At 37.7% G+C, this 14464-nt stretch overlaps 1 protein-coding gene across 19 annotated transcripts in view; it reads left to right on the plus strand.

Annotated features, from left to right (window-relative positions):
* The window catches only part of CNTLN (centlein), a 265942-nt gene that overhangs the window by 238314 nt on the left and 13164 nt on the right, over positions 1-14464 (plus strand). For 18 of the 19 annotated variants that reach the window (XM_027634384.1, XM_027634388.1, XM_027634379.1 and 15 more), the window contains one exon: positions 13797-13982. In XM_027634384.1, the coding sequence (XP_027490185.1) occupies positions 13797-13982 (186 nt within the window). Of the gene's footprint in view, positions 1-6524; positions 6617-13796; positions 13983-14464 lie in introns of those variants that run through there. The other variant, XM_027634389.1, reaches the window with a different exon arrangement.

Raw genomic sequence — 14464 nt, forward strand, 5'->3', positions numbered from 1 at the left:
TTTGACTGCCAAAATCAAGACCCATGGCAGTTTACTTGGCAAGCTTAATGGATCTACATGGGGATCTAGCCCTCACTCTCTTAAGACGTATGCCCTCATTTTGGCTACTGAGAGCAGGGCTTAAGCTAGGTGCATTTCCCCCTCTCTGTGTTGTTTGACATAGAGCTGTGGGCAGCCACATGTGTCAGAGGACTTACTTCACCTCTGCTTGGCCAAGTAATATTCTGACAGTTATTTGCCATTCAGTCAGTTTACCTTATATCCCAGTATACGTCAGTCTCGCTTACCTTCCTGCAGTGTATCTTGAATACTGGCATCTGTTTTGGCACAACTATTTCTCACTGCTATCTTGGGCTGTAAGTAATAGGTAAGTTAACACTTCTGTTAAAAAGTTCCACCCCTGAATAAGCCTCATTGCTCATTTCTGCCTTAGGAGGCTTCCTCTCTACTCCATTTAGGAAATGTCATCATAGGTGTTATATGGGTCAGTTGTGAGCTAATTCATGAAAATTCAGTTAACCTTTTGAAAACCCAGAACACCAGCTTTTGTGTACCACAGAGAGTCAGAACAGGGATAGACTTACAGGCTAGAGATGCTGGTACTGCCCTTACTGTCAGTGCTAATTGAAAATGTTACATGAAATTTCTTCCTGTTGCAAAGAATAAGTAATTCATGACTGGCCACTTTCACATTAAAAATTTCCTTTATTTGGCAAATTCCTGTTATTTACCATCATTGTCTATTTCTCTTGAACAGTTCTGTGTTGGTGAAGATAGAGCATTGCTAGGAAACATGTTCTTCTCAGAATGGCCATATGCAGATGATGTCCTATTTGCTCTTTATCTAAAAAAAAAGAAAATTAAAAAATTAGACATAATTGGTAGTTGGGTTGGGAGGCATGAATATTTGGGAAATATTCTGTTGGGTTTTGTCAGCTCCTTTATAACACGAGAGCAACACAAGTGCGCTGCTAGTGCCTGTACTGCTAGCCAGAGAGTCAGTGCTTTGGATAGATGGAAATCCTTGCAGGGGACACTCAGAATTCTCCAGTTATGGTGAGACAGTAAGAAATATTCTACATAGAGCATTTCTGTTGCTGAATGTATTCTCAAACCGTGACAGTACTACTGCTCTAGTTCCTTGCACGCCCAGGATGTGTAGAACATATTTTTTTTATATGGCTACCCAGATCAGATGCACAATGACCATTTATTTCTTTATCTGAAAAAAAAAACCCAACTGCATCATAGGTAATTGTAAAATTTAGTAATTGGCAGTGTTTTTTGACCAAACAAAGGTTTCTTTAGTGAGTCACGGGGACATTTTACAAACAACAGCAGATAGTATCATATAAATCAGCACTGTCAGTTTTGATTTGGAAGTGGACACCTTTAATATGACTTCAAGTTGCTAGAAAATTTTCCCCACTGGGAACACTTGAAAGCCAAAAGATAAGTATATTTCATTTATTACACTCCAAACTGTCAACACTTTACCCAGAAAAGTATACCCAGAGTAATTATTTTGTATTGTGTGGAGTAGAAGATAAGTCTGCCAATCTGTGTTCAGTCAGAATCAAGATAATACTTGGTTTCAGGGGTGTGTTCCAATATGATGAGAATCAGTAGTCTTATTTGCAGAATACACACCTTAAAAGGTGGTGTTCTATATGCAAAGCAAAATCTGTGTAACTGAGAAAATATCACCATTAAAAATAATCAGGCATTTATTGCTTCTTTTTTCACTATGTGTGGTACTTCAGGAAAAAAGGAGAAACACAGCTTTTATTATGAAATACCAACCTTTCTTGGTTCTGAGAAGAAATTGGTGATAAATTAAGCTAATCTCCATCAGGATTACTCTGCATCTGGGATTTAGACAAATTGAATCAGAGGCCTGAATAGTGACAGTGAATATCTATTAGACTGTAAACAGAATAATAGGCCTTGTGAATTTTAATGAATGAAGTGAATGAATTCTTACAGTTTACAGAAGGCATATGGTTAGTGATGCATACAGTGTGCCAGGAACAAAATATAATGTAGATGTCTTAGTGGATAAAATCTTGATAAATAAAAAGGAAGAATAAAGAGAAAGATTTTGAAAAGCTTTTTCTTACTCTACTTTTTCTTTGCTCCTTAGACTTAGAAGGATAGGACTTCACTTTGGTTTTTGACTATGATAAGTAAAGACCATAACAGATGTAGCTTAAAATATACTGAATGTTTTTACACCCTACTTTTTATGTAACTCTCTCAAGGATTTAGTGATGTTGATTTAAATTATTCAATCTATGTAATGAAATTTTAAGGTATGTCAGGTTTTTGTAGTTGCGCATGTATGTCTCATGGAAAGTTTAGATGCATGTCTGACTTGCATAGGTGATTTTGTTGATATTAGTGCTATTTTCATTTTTCTTACAGTGCATGAGCACCATTCTCACAGACCATAACTCTGTAATGGTAGATAGTGTGTGAACAGATCCAACAAACTTGAGCTAAACAGGAAACAGTTTTAACCAACTTGCAAAAAAAATTCCTTTTCAGCCTCAAGTAAAAAACCCACCTAAGTTTAACAGAGAATGAATCAAGCAGAATCATCTGGGAACTACCTGGAAACTCTGCACTGTACTTCTTGAAAGGGTCTAGATCCACCTGGGATTCCTTTAAATGGATTGGAGAGACTTCTTTTTAAAGCTCTGACTCAGCTCTCTGTTGGACATAGAAAGATGGGGGTTTTAGAGGTAGTAGCCAGTTTGGTGTCTAAAAGACAGAAAACAATATTGACTGGAAAAAGGGATAACTGGAATACTTGAGGAATGGACATATGAGTACATGCTAAAGGCTCTGGGCTTGAAGTGATTAGATAACCTTTTGGCAAAATAACAGGAAAAGCAGCAAAACTTGGAAAGGAGGAGAAAGGTCTCCAGTAATTATGTATTTAAGAGTTCATGTAGATATAATTGTGTAATGTATGTCGACCAGATTGCTAAGAAAGTGAGCTGAAGGAGTGTGAACAGAAAGTACTCATATACAGAGTCATGTGAAGTCTCCATAGTAATTCAGAAAGCTGGGACTTAAGGAGATTCCCCAAGGTAAATGCCAAGAGAGCTACAGAGAAGAACTCTAGGAGGACAGAATCATAAAATTACAGTATTTTTAGAAAGCACAGTTGATAAGTTTTATATTTTAACCATTTTTTTAAGAGTTTAATGCCAGAGCTGAGCTCTTAAATTAGTTTTCAGGCCCATTTGTTTCAGCAGTGCAGTGGTCTTACACAGAGCATCTGATTTATAGTTCTTATAGGTTTTTGTGTGTTTCTACAGAAAGATTGCATAAATTAAGTCACTGAACTGAGTGTCAGGAAATCACAGGACTCTTCACATCTTGGTCACTGACCACTGTGACCTTTGGAGTGTTGCTTCACCTCAGTATTTCTTGGTCTGCCCTAAATATCTTTTTTTGTTATGTCTGGTACAACTGTGCTGAGTTTGAGAAACCAATATATTTTGACAGAAATATTCTACCTATCATCCCATGCTGATTATACGTATTTCAACTCATTCTCTGCTATAATGAAAACTATTATTTTTTTCCCTGTTATACGTCACAAAACATGGTAATTGTGTTGAAAATTTAGCAGCGGTACAATGAAAACTATGGAGTGTTTACTGAAACTTAAAAACCAGCATCAGTCTGAAAACATTTGGGTCTACAATTTAAGTCTTTAACAGTCTTAAAGCTTAGTGTGCAGGAGAGATTAGATAACTCTAAAGCTGTAAGATTATATATGACCATATGTCCCTCGTATATACTTACAGTACCTGCTGTATGTTCTGTAAATGAGATGTCCAGCAATAAGATGGACTTTGTTGTATCTAAAGATATTACAAAGAACACTTGCAATTGGATATGTCTATCTCGTACTGACCTCATAAGCCACCAGCGTGCTTGTAACAAACGTGGGCAGAGCCTTCCTAAATCTTCGTTCGTGAAGCCCAGCCATGATGACAAAGAACACTATGAGAGGAAACATATTTTTAAGACAAGATTTCAGGCATAAAATAAAGTGTGATGGCTAAACAGTTATCAAAAGAGGATTAGAAAAGAAAAAGAGAAAAAGCTGACCAGTAATACAAACCCCCTTAATTTTTATTCACAAAGTGAATTTTAAAATGAGTATGTATACTCGTAAGTATATATTGTATATTTTTCAACTGAAATATAAAATACATTGTAATTGGCCAGAGTAATCCATTGCTGTATCATTGTTTAAATATGCTTTGTTTTGAGGAAAATCTAAAATTAAAAACTGTTCATGACTAAAGTCACTTTTCTCTATGCATTTGTAAATAAATTGAACTATTTTTTAGAGCATAGCACAGTGTATTCAATTTCTTTTTCTTATAATATAAATAAATATAAAATATAGGTTGAAATATTTTCAGTATTCTTCCCTGTGGTTTCCTGCACCTGGAGATGGTTAAGAAAATGCAGTCAAAAGGACATTCTCAATTTTGTACTCAGAAATAAATGATTATAAAGAAACCTTTGTTTTCAATCGTTTTGAATCCAGAAGGAATGATGTTTTGATAGAGTGTGTGGGATGAGATTGGTAGCAAAGGTATTTTGGAGAAATGGGAAGCCAACCAAGAGAGGCTTTCACTCCTCTGTTCTCAAAAGGGCAAGGAAGAATAACACAACTTAAGCCAGCATAGTTATACAAATTCAAATCTTGCCTGATTATCAAATTTTATGCAACACAGTTACTAATTTCTGTCATTGTACCTTATTATCCTTATACCATTTTAACTGAGTTTTTGGAGTCTGCAGTTCTAAGTGCCAGGAACCTACATTTTGTGTGCAAATACTGAAATCGTCATGCCCCTTTTATACTTTATGACTCTAGGGTTTTGACAGAGAAGCTGTGGTTTAGCTTTAGTAGTTGAAAAACAACACTGTGCAAATCTGTCTACACTTTTGCAGATGTTCTTGTGATAGTTGGGTTTGGAATGTTACTGAATGCACGTTTTCTAGTTCACATTCTGTCATCCATATCTCAGAGCCATGGAGAAGGCAAGGTTGGGCTGGGATGTTGGACTGCAAACTGGAGTTAGCTTTTGCCACTAGGGTCGAAGAGGCTGGTAATATTTTAAATTAATTTAATTAATTTTTCAGATCTTGCCTGTTGAATCCTTAGTTATGCTCATGTGTGTTCAGGTTTGCCTGTATTAATTGATGTGGAAAATCACGTTGTAGATGCAACTACAATATCGCATTATTTTTTTACATACATACTGCAATTTTTCAATTTTTATGTGTAATGAAATTCTTACAGGTCATCAGGTGAGAGATTTCTTCCACACGATGCATGCTTTTATCTTCCACTTATCTCTGTGAAGTTGTGAACACTATTCTCAGTGCCAATCAACATAGGACTGTTTATTTTAAGTCATATATGTCAGTCTGATACCTAGCTTTACAGTATGTATTATCTTTTTGATTTTTGGGGGGATTTAACACATTCAACAGCTTGTTTTTTTATTATTAAATGAAAAGATAATAAAATCCTATTTTAATTCCTCTAGATATGCACAAGTAAAGAGCTGAGACACATAGTTTGAATATATATGTTCATAAATTTTAGAACTACCTCAGAAACTGTAACTGCAGATAGGTAAATAAAAGCAACTCACCACATTATAAATGTGACCTGTGTGACATTGGTAAAATAATGATATTAGCACTTTAATATTTGGTAATAGAACTCTTGGTCACTACTGAATACTGAGCTTGGCAGAGGAAGGTGAGACTGGTCTGTACATCCTGTACATCTTTACACTCTACTTAGAAGATATCTGCTGGAGTCTCTAAAATCACATGTGATCTCTGGGGATCATAAGAATTAAGTCAGCCTCCTGAAGCTGACTCATTCCCATGGATCAGAATGGTACATGTTATAACCCTTGGCCAGACAAGTCTATTGCAGTGGTCTCTCTGTATTTCTTGTGTACACTCTTGTCCTTTTTCTGATAAAAAAAAGTTTATGCCTAGAAGATGTGTTTTTTCTAGTGAAGGAGCTAGCTGAGGTAACTTAAATAACATATATAAATATATATTAAATAATATATATTAAAAATGAAATTACTAAAGAAGAGTTTTGAATCATGCTGTGAGATCAGTTTAAACATTATTAACAAAGTATTTTAAAAGTCATTTTTTGAGGGACAGTAAGGAACAAATAACTATATTTTCATTGAATTCTTATTTCAGCTGCTGAAATGGTGCATGGCATCATCTCTTTGTGTCAATTTGTCCATTCATTCTGTTTTGTCTTTTTGATTATGAGGTACTTGGGGCAGTAATGTTTTCTCAGCCTTTTGCATCACTAGGATCTGCCCTAACATTAGGCTGGAATAATTGTTCTACCACAAAATAGAGTTCTTTAAGCTCAGCTTTCAGTTCTGTGAATTCAGATCTTGTTCACAAACAGCTACATCTTCATAATCCTTTTGTTTCTTTAGGAAACTAACGTTGTATCAGAAAAGATTTTCCATTTCTTTTTTGGTTTAATGCTCTGGGCCACATCCATATACTACTCTAATTTACAAAACAGGTGAGTTCCTAAGAATGCATTACTTGTATCTAAAAGCACTTTCACATTGAACTACACACAAAATACTATCTTTAGAATTGTTCTGTATATTATACTCTTCTATACATTTGTGGTTGGTTGACCCTGGCCAGCAGCTAAACTTTACTACATGGTTGTTTGTACATTCGCTGCTCACTCCCTTCCCTCAGTGAGACTAGGGAGACAATAGGAAGAGCAAAAGTGAGAAAATTTGTGTGTGGATAAGGAGTTTAATAAGGGAAGGAAGTGGGAATAAAACCCCAAGAGATGTAGGTCAATACCCAGTTTCTGAGCAGTGGCCACCTGACAGACAAATCACCAGCCCCCTCAATTTTTATTGTTGAGCAAAATGCTGTATGGTATGAAATGTTCCTTTGGTCACCTGGGGTCAGCTGTCCCAACTGTGTTCCCTCCCTGTGTTGAGTGCATCTCCAGCCCACTTGTTGAGATGACAGAGTGGGAAAACAGAAGGCCCTGATGTTGTGCCAATGCTGCTTAGCAATGACTGGTGTGTTATCAACACTGGTTTAGTTACAAATCCCAAACACTGCACCATACAAGCTGCTAGAAGATGATTAACTACATCTCCATTTGCTGTATGGCAAGCCAAGGGGGAAAAAGACTGGTGTGGCACTAAACCTGCATTATATGGGAAAACTGTTGTTTAAACATGTCTTAAAATGGCTTTTGGTAGTCTCTTTGCAAACACATGCTTCTTCTTCCCAGCACCCCCCATGTTATCCATGCAGGAATGTCCTGGGAAGGTGTCCTGAGGTGTTTCCCATTGGCCTTTGTTAACTCCTTCCTGTGATTGGGTGTTCCTGTAAGCCCCTTGAGACTTCTAATTGGTTACTCTGAATCCTCCTAAACCCTATAAATGTAGCATCCCCAACAATAAACTCTCTCTTGCCTCCTCTCCACGCCCGGTGTCCTGTCTCCCTGCCGGCCATGGGGCCATGTGCGGGGGTGGGGGGGAAGAGCACCTCTCCCCTTCAGGTTCAGGGCCTGAAAAGACCCCTGAGAAACCCCTGGAGTTCCCTTTCCCCATCCTTCAAAGCGTCGCAATGGTTCTTCAGATGGAAACAGAACTAGAACTGGGCCGCCCCACGCCGTGGTGGGGAAAGGGGTCCAGAGACTGGCCTTGTTAAACAGAGAATTTAGGCTTGAACTCAGGGATAAAAAGAGAACGTATCATCTCTGGAAGGATGGGTAGGTAACTTCAGGGGGACTACCAGGATGTTGTGAGGTGTGTAGGGAGAAAATTAAAGGGGCCAAAGCCAAATTGAAACTTACTTTGGCCACTGTGGTTAAAGATGACAAAAAAAGTTTCTATAAATACATTGGCAGCAGAAGGAGGGCTAAGGAGACTCTCCAGCATCTGCTGGATGCAGCAAGTAATATAGTGTTAGGGAGTAAGGAGAAGACTGGTATACTTAATGCTCTCTTTGCCTCACTCTTTAATACCAAAACCAGTTGTCCTCAGGCTACCCAGCTCCCAGAGTTTGAAGTTAGTCATAGGGAGCTGAGTGAAGCCCCAGTAATCCAGGAGAAAATGGTTAGTGAGCTGCTATGCCAGTTAGACACCAACAAGTCTATGGGCCCACACCTGAAAGCAATGAGAAAGCTGGTGAAAGAGCCTGCCAAGTCACTTCCAGTCATTTACCACCCAATCCTGGTTAACCCAGTGGACTGGAAATTAGCAAGTGTAATGCCCATCTACAAGAAGGGTGGGAAGGAGGAACCAGGGAACTACAAGACTGTCAACCTGACCTCAGTTCCATGGAAGGTCACAGAGCAGATCACCCTGAGTGCCATCACAGAGCACATGCAGGAAAACCTGGGGATCAGGCACAGCCAGCAGGGGTTTACAAAAGACAGATCCTGCTTGACCAACCTGATCTTCTTCTATGTCCAAGTGACCCACTTAGTAGTTGGGGGAAAGGCTGTGGATGTTGTCTATCTAGACTTCAGTAGAATGCTGGACACCATCTCCCACAGCATTCTCATGGAGAAATAGGCAACCTACATCTTGGACAGGTGCACTGTTCACTGGGTGAAAAGCTGGCTGGACAGCTGGGCCTGGAGAGGGGTGGTAAAATGGAGTTGCATCCAGCTGGTGGCCTGTCACTCATGGGTGTTCCCCAGGGCTCATTACTGTAGCCAGTTCTGTTTAATATGTTAACTAATATGTTAATCTGGACTAGGGGATTGAGGGCACCCTCAGTCACTCTACGTATGACACCAAGTTTGGTGGGAATGTTGATCTTCTGGAGGGCAGGAACATGTGAACAGGCTGGATTCATGGGCCGAGGCCAATAGTATGAGGTTCAATACGTTGAAGGGCTGGGTCTTGCCCTTGGGTCACACCAATTCTGTGCAATAATGCTACAGGTTTAGGGAAGAGTGTCTTGAGATCTTCTCAGCAGAAACAGACTTGAGGGTGCTGGTTGACAGTGGCTGAACATGAGCCAACAGTGCCAGGAGGCCAAGGAAGGCCAGTGCATCTTGGCCTGTACCAAGCATAGTGAGTCCAGCAGAACTAGGGAAGTGATTGTCCTGCTGTAGGGAAATGATAGTGCTGCTGTACTTGGCACTGATGAGACTGCACCTGGAGTATTGTGTTCGGTTTTGGGCCCCTAACTTCAAAAAGGACATTGAGGTAGGTGTTGGAGCATGTCCAGAGAAAGGCAACAGTGCTGTTGATGGCTCTGGAGCACAAGTCTGATGAGGAGGGAGTTGGGGGTGTTTAGTCTGGAGAAAAGAAGGCTCAGGAGGGAACTTCACTGCTCTCTACAACTACCTAAAAGGAGACTGTAGTGAGGTGGGGGTCAGTCTCTTCTGCCATATCTCAAGGGAAAGGACCAGAGGAAATGGCCTTAACTTGCACCAGGTAGGTGCAGATTAGACATTAGAAAAAAACATTTCACTTAAAGAGTGGCTAAGCATTGGAATAAGTTGCCCAGGGAGTTGCTCTGGAGTGTTCAAGAGGCATATGGATATGGCACTTGGGGATATGGTTAAGAGTGATTATGGTGGTGCTAGGTTGACTCAGGTCATTAGATATTGACTCAGTCATATGACATTACTTGGGGCCATTGATCAAATTGTGTCAATTCCAGGATCAACGAGTGTCACTGTTTTGGGATGTAAAGACCTTATTAGTAGTGTGCTGTCATAGTCTTTGTATCACCATGGCTTCTTTGAGTGTTTAATTAAGTATGACCTTTTAATTGAAAAAAGATCTTTGTCTTTATACATCTCAAAACTGGCAAAAGATACAGTGCTAAGTGATTACATAGGGAGACCAAAATTGGAAACAGTATATTAGCTTAAGAATGAATATTTTGCGTTGTGAAAATAAAGTAGAAAGCCTTAAAAGGGAGATATTTCAGAACTCTACACAAACCAGCGTATGTCATATATACTGTATTCTCATATGGAGTTAGTAGATGATTCAACAATTGCTACTGATTTAAAAGGGCTGGGAACTTTAAGGTCATGCTGTTAGAATTTTAAGCTGTTTTTTTTTCTAGTCAGATCAGTAGTGATTGCACTGATCTGACAAAATGTGTTGTAGATTTGTTTTAGGAATTACTCAGGAATTCCTATTCTATTTGCCTGGTAGCAGCTAAGTGTGTCCCACAGGAACAACTCTGATGGTAACATCTAAGTTGGGAAAATATCAAAATATGCCCTAGATTTGACGCCAAAGAAAAACAGAGAAAATATCAAATCCTAGTATTACTAGTACTAATAAAGGCATTGTTATGCATCAATATAGTGCCAAAATCATATACTGCATTGATTTCCTTGCAGGGAGATTTGTATCACCTATGTATGCTTGTAAGTTTAAACATAAACTGTTTTTAAATGCACAGGAGAAAATTTTTTCATTCAAAATCCTTCACTTAGCACCGTAATGCATTGGATCAATTTTGTAATCAAAGAATGATATTATACTGGCTTCAATACACTCTCCAACAACACCTCTGTGGCTTAACTCTTAAGTTTTTGTAATTTTCAGTTTGGAAATGGATCTTCCTAACTCAGTTTCTAAGAGCTGTGTGACTTGACACTGAGCATTTCTGTATTGGAGGATGAACTGACATGTAATCACTAATAATAAGTAAAGAATTTAGCATATGAATCCATTAGTATATGTCAGATAAGAAAATATAAACAGAAAAGGCATCTTAAAATTTTTAAGGCACTTATCCAGTGAAAAAATGTATATAAAAACATTATTACAACCTAATAACATGAAGGAAGGAGGTTCAAAAATAGCTAGTCTGTCACAGTCTAATTTGAAAATCCATAAAGTAGTCTTATTTTTCACATATGGTTTGTATTTTACATATGCTTTAGTGCATTAGAACCGCGTGAGGGAAAAAGGGATTGAAGTGCAAGTCTTCCATATGTATGATCTACTGTGATTATATATAAAGTGTGTGCTTGCATATCAAAATCTATTAGTTGTAATTTTCTCTCTGATTTTTGTTTAAACTTCCTTTTTCTTCTCCCTTTTTTTTCTTGTTTTAGTTTTTTTTTGTAGGTTTTTTGTTTGTTTGTTTGGGTTTTGGTTTTTCTGTTGGGGGTTCATTTGTTTTGGTTTTTGCTTGTTTGTTTGTTTGTTTTTCTTTTCTTTAAAATTGCTGTAACAGATTCTTCAGTGTCTTTCTGGTACCTTCTTTTCTGGAACTGTGGACTAAAAGGCAGTCACAGTGGAGTTGCAGTTTCTGGGTTCCACTGCTGCTATCAGCTTGTTCATTCATCATGAACCTCCTTTGGACTTTGGATACACCAATAATATTTGTCTAATAATATTGAGTGACTATTGCCTGGCAATGTTTGTATGTTGTCTAAGGCATTCAAGTGAATGTTTAACTTTGTTTATTATCATGCTTTTTGTCTGTCTGTGCTGAGCTATTTATCATTATTTGTAGTGGCTTTGCAGTTTATTTCTTTGATAGTTTGATTTTTTAATTTACATTTCCTCTTTTCATCAGGATACAAATGTGCATCTTCTAGACATCACTTATGCCTAAAAGAGATCTTTTAAAACTTGGGAAGCTGATTCAATTTGATTGAAAAAGTGGTGTTGAATTTATTTTTCCATTGTCAAATACGTCTCCTACATGTTGCGGGAACCACTTCACTGTTGGACCATTCCACATGCTACAAAAACATGTGATTTAACTGTATTTTTTTCATAGCATGTGCTTTTCTATTTGAGGCTCCCTCTTCTGCTAGTCTATTTCCTTCTATGAACTTGATCCACAGTGCCCTAGCTCCTTGCCTGTAACATTTCAAACTTCTTCATTCCTCTCAACTCTGCACTTGCAGACACATCTATGTACAAAACAGTTTCTTGGAAATACTGTAGGTGGAGGGACCCACACTTAATCATAAAATCAGAAAAAATTCATTGTACCTCCTCTCCCCATATTTGTGGTAGGATATTTTTATTTTTATGAATTAAATTTTATTAAATACAGAAAACTGTGAAGTTGGGAAGTGGTAGGCAAACATAAACAAATCTTGGGATCAGATGTGCTTTCTTTGAAATATATCAGCTAATGCTCTTTAATGACTGTGTTTTGAATACGCTAGAGGCTGTAGGGTACTTTACCCAAAATGCCAATAAACAGGCTTCATAATTCTGCAGTCAATTTCTATGAGATGAAGGCATTCTGCAGAAAAAGAATTTTCAGGAGTTAATCAGCTACTGGTGAGATATAGCTTAATAAGATGGACCTCACATAGGACGATCAAAAGAAAACCTTATTCTCTCATTTTAAACTCAACCAAGGTGTTTGTGTTGACAGTCACAGTTCTGCTTGAGTCATGGAATTTGAATATGCTAGGAGGATCTTCTGACAATGAGTTACTGCTCTTGTTTCTCAGTCAACAATTTTTTAATAAAATTCTCTTCCTCAGCTTTTGACAAAATGCTTTTTTTGTAGCTGCATAAATATTAAACCAAAATAACTTCTGTTATACAACTGATGATTTATACTAATGCTTAGTGTTATTTCACAGAACCAGAGAACTTAAGATATAGGAGAGGTAGGAACTTGAAGCATTGGTTCTTTTTTGTACAGTTTGGTTTATGTTCAGCTGTGGAAAGTACTATTGAAGCTTGGCACTTGTGTGGTGTTGGGGAACAAAAGCCAAAATGAGATTGGGATTCCATTCAGGTTTCATTCAGATCAACGAAGTCTTTTCAGCAGGATGTTTCATGCTGTTTATTTTATTCTGCTTTGAAATAAACAAAGAAGAGTGGCCTCAGGCCTGCTGGATTTCTTCTTTCCCTTTAACTGCAAGTACAATTTTTAGTCATATCTTCAGCAGCAGAAAGGGGATGTAAAATTGAGGCTTCTGTTAGAACCTCTGCTTCATACCTTGTCAGAGCCATGGTTCTGGTCTGGCGTCTCAGGTGGTATCTGTATAAAACAGCTACTATCTGCAAAGAGCATTCTTGCAAAGAGACTGCCTGGCCTGGCCAGACCATTGGTAGGGCCAGCTGCGTAGAGAATGCAACTCTCTTATGTAAACCTTGAATACTGTGGACTTGTGTTTTCCAAGGTTGTGCTGCATACCAACAGTGGATTACCGCTACTGTGATGATTTAAATTGTAGAGATTATATCGGGAAGAATTGGTAGCCAGGATAGTTTTAAATTACCTTGTCTTGGTGGGAACCAAAATTTCATGTTTTGAATAAAGAGATGTACTGGTGTTTCTGCATGCAGTGAGGTATCAATAAACTTTAAAAAAATCTCAATTTGACTGCAGTAAAACCTGACATTTCTCTTTTTATTTCACGAACATTTCTGATAGACTGCATTGGGAAAGGATTTTGATTGATTCTGTGGAATCTGCTTTGTCTTACTTCTGATGGCATTATGAGTGTAGTTATTTTGCTAAAGACACATAAAAACGTACTTGTATTTAAGAACATTTTTGTTTTGTTGTATTAATTCATATTTTGTGTTGTAAATAGCGTGTTATTTAGTATTTCAACACGTATTCTGTTGAACCAATAACAGAGAATGAAGATAATTCCTATCTAAAGGAGCTTAGGCTAAATGATACTGCTTTTTCCATATGTTTTGTACTATAAAAAAAATTACAGTGGAATATTTTTTGCTTGTGTCTTCTAGACTCTCTGCAGAGAGTTACAGCACAGCATACAAGAGCTGAGAACAAAAATCAAAAAGGCAAAAAAAGTGGGCAAGATGAAAGGATGTAAAAACTGTCTTTCCCAAGAGTCTGTTCAGTTGGCAGCATCTATCCTTAATGTTTCAACAACTGATCTTGAGGAGATACTAGATGTAGAAGACGAGGAGGTAAGTTATTTTAAGGATGTCAGTAAAAAGGAACTAGATGAGAAGATACTGTATATTTCCATTCTTGAGGAAAAGGATTTCCAGGTAAAGACTGAAATTTCATTGGGCAGCATCTAGCACATAAATCACAGAGCGATTTAATTTAAATAATAAGGTCAGGTTAGAGACTCATAAGGCAGCAAGACTTCAGACATACATAAATATAAACATACTGTTTTGAGCATGTGGATGTAGAGACAGTATTTTCCTTTTTCATGAGACTATTTGGCAGGGCTGTATGTTATAAATAGACTTCCACATTAATGAAAACAAAATTAGAATGCATCTTGCTGTGACAGATTGATTTCGTTGATGCTTCCTTTCTTGAATTGTGATACCTATTAAAGGTATTTCTGGTAGACAGATGGTTTCTGGGGAAATCCATTGCCTTTTTTTGTTGATTCTATCATACATTTTACTATGAAATATTTGATAGTGTTTCA

Source organism: Corapipo altera, unplaced genomic scaffold (assembly GCF_003945725.1).
Source record: "Corapipo altera isolate COAL_440 unplaced genomic scaffold, ASM394572v1 61411, whole genome shotgun sequence".
Taxonomy (NCBI): Eukaryota; Metazoa; Chordata; class Aves; order Passeriformes; family Pipridae; genus Corapipo; species Corapipo altera.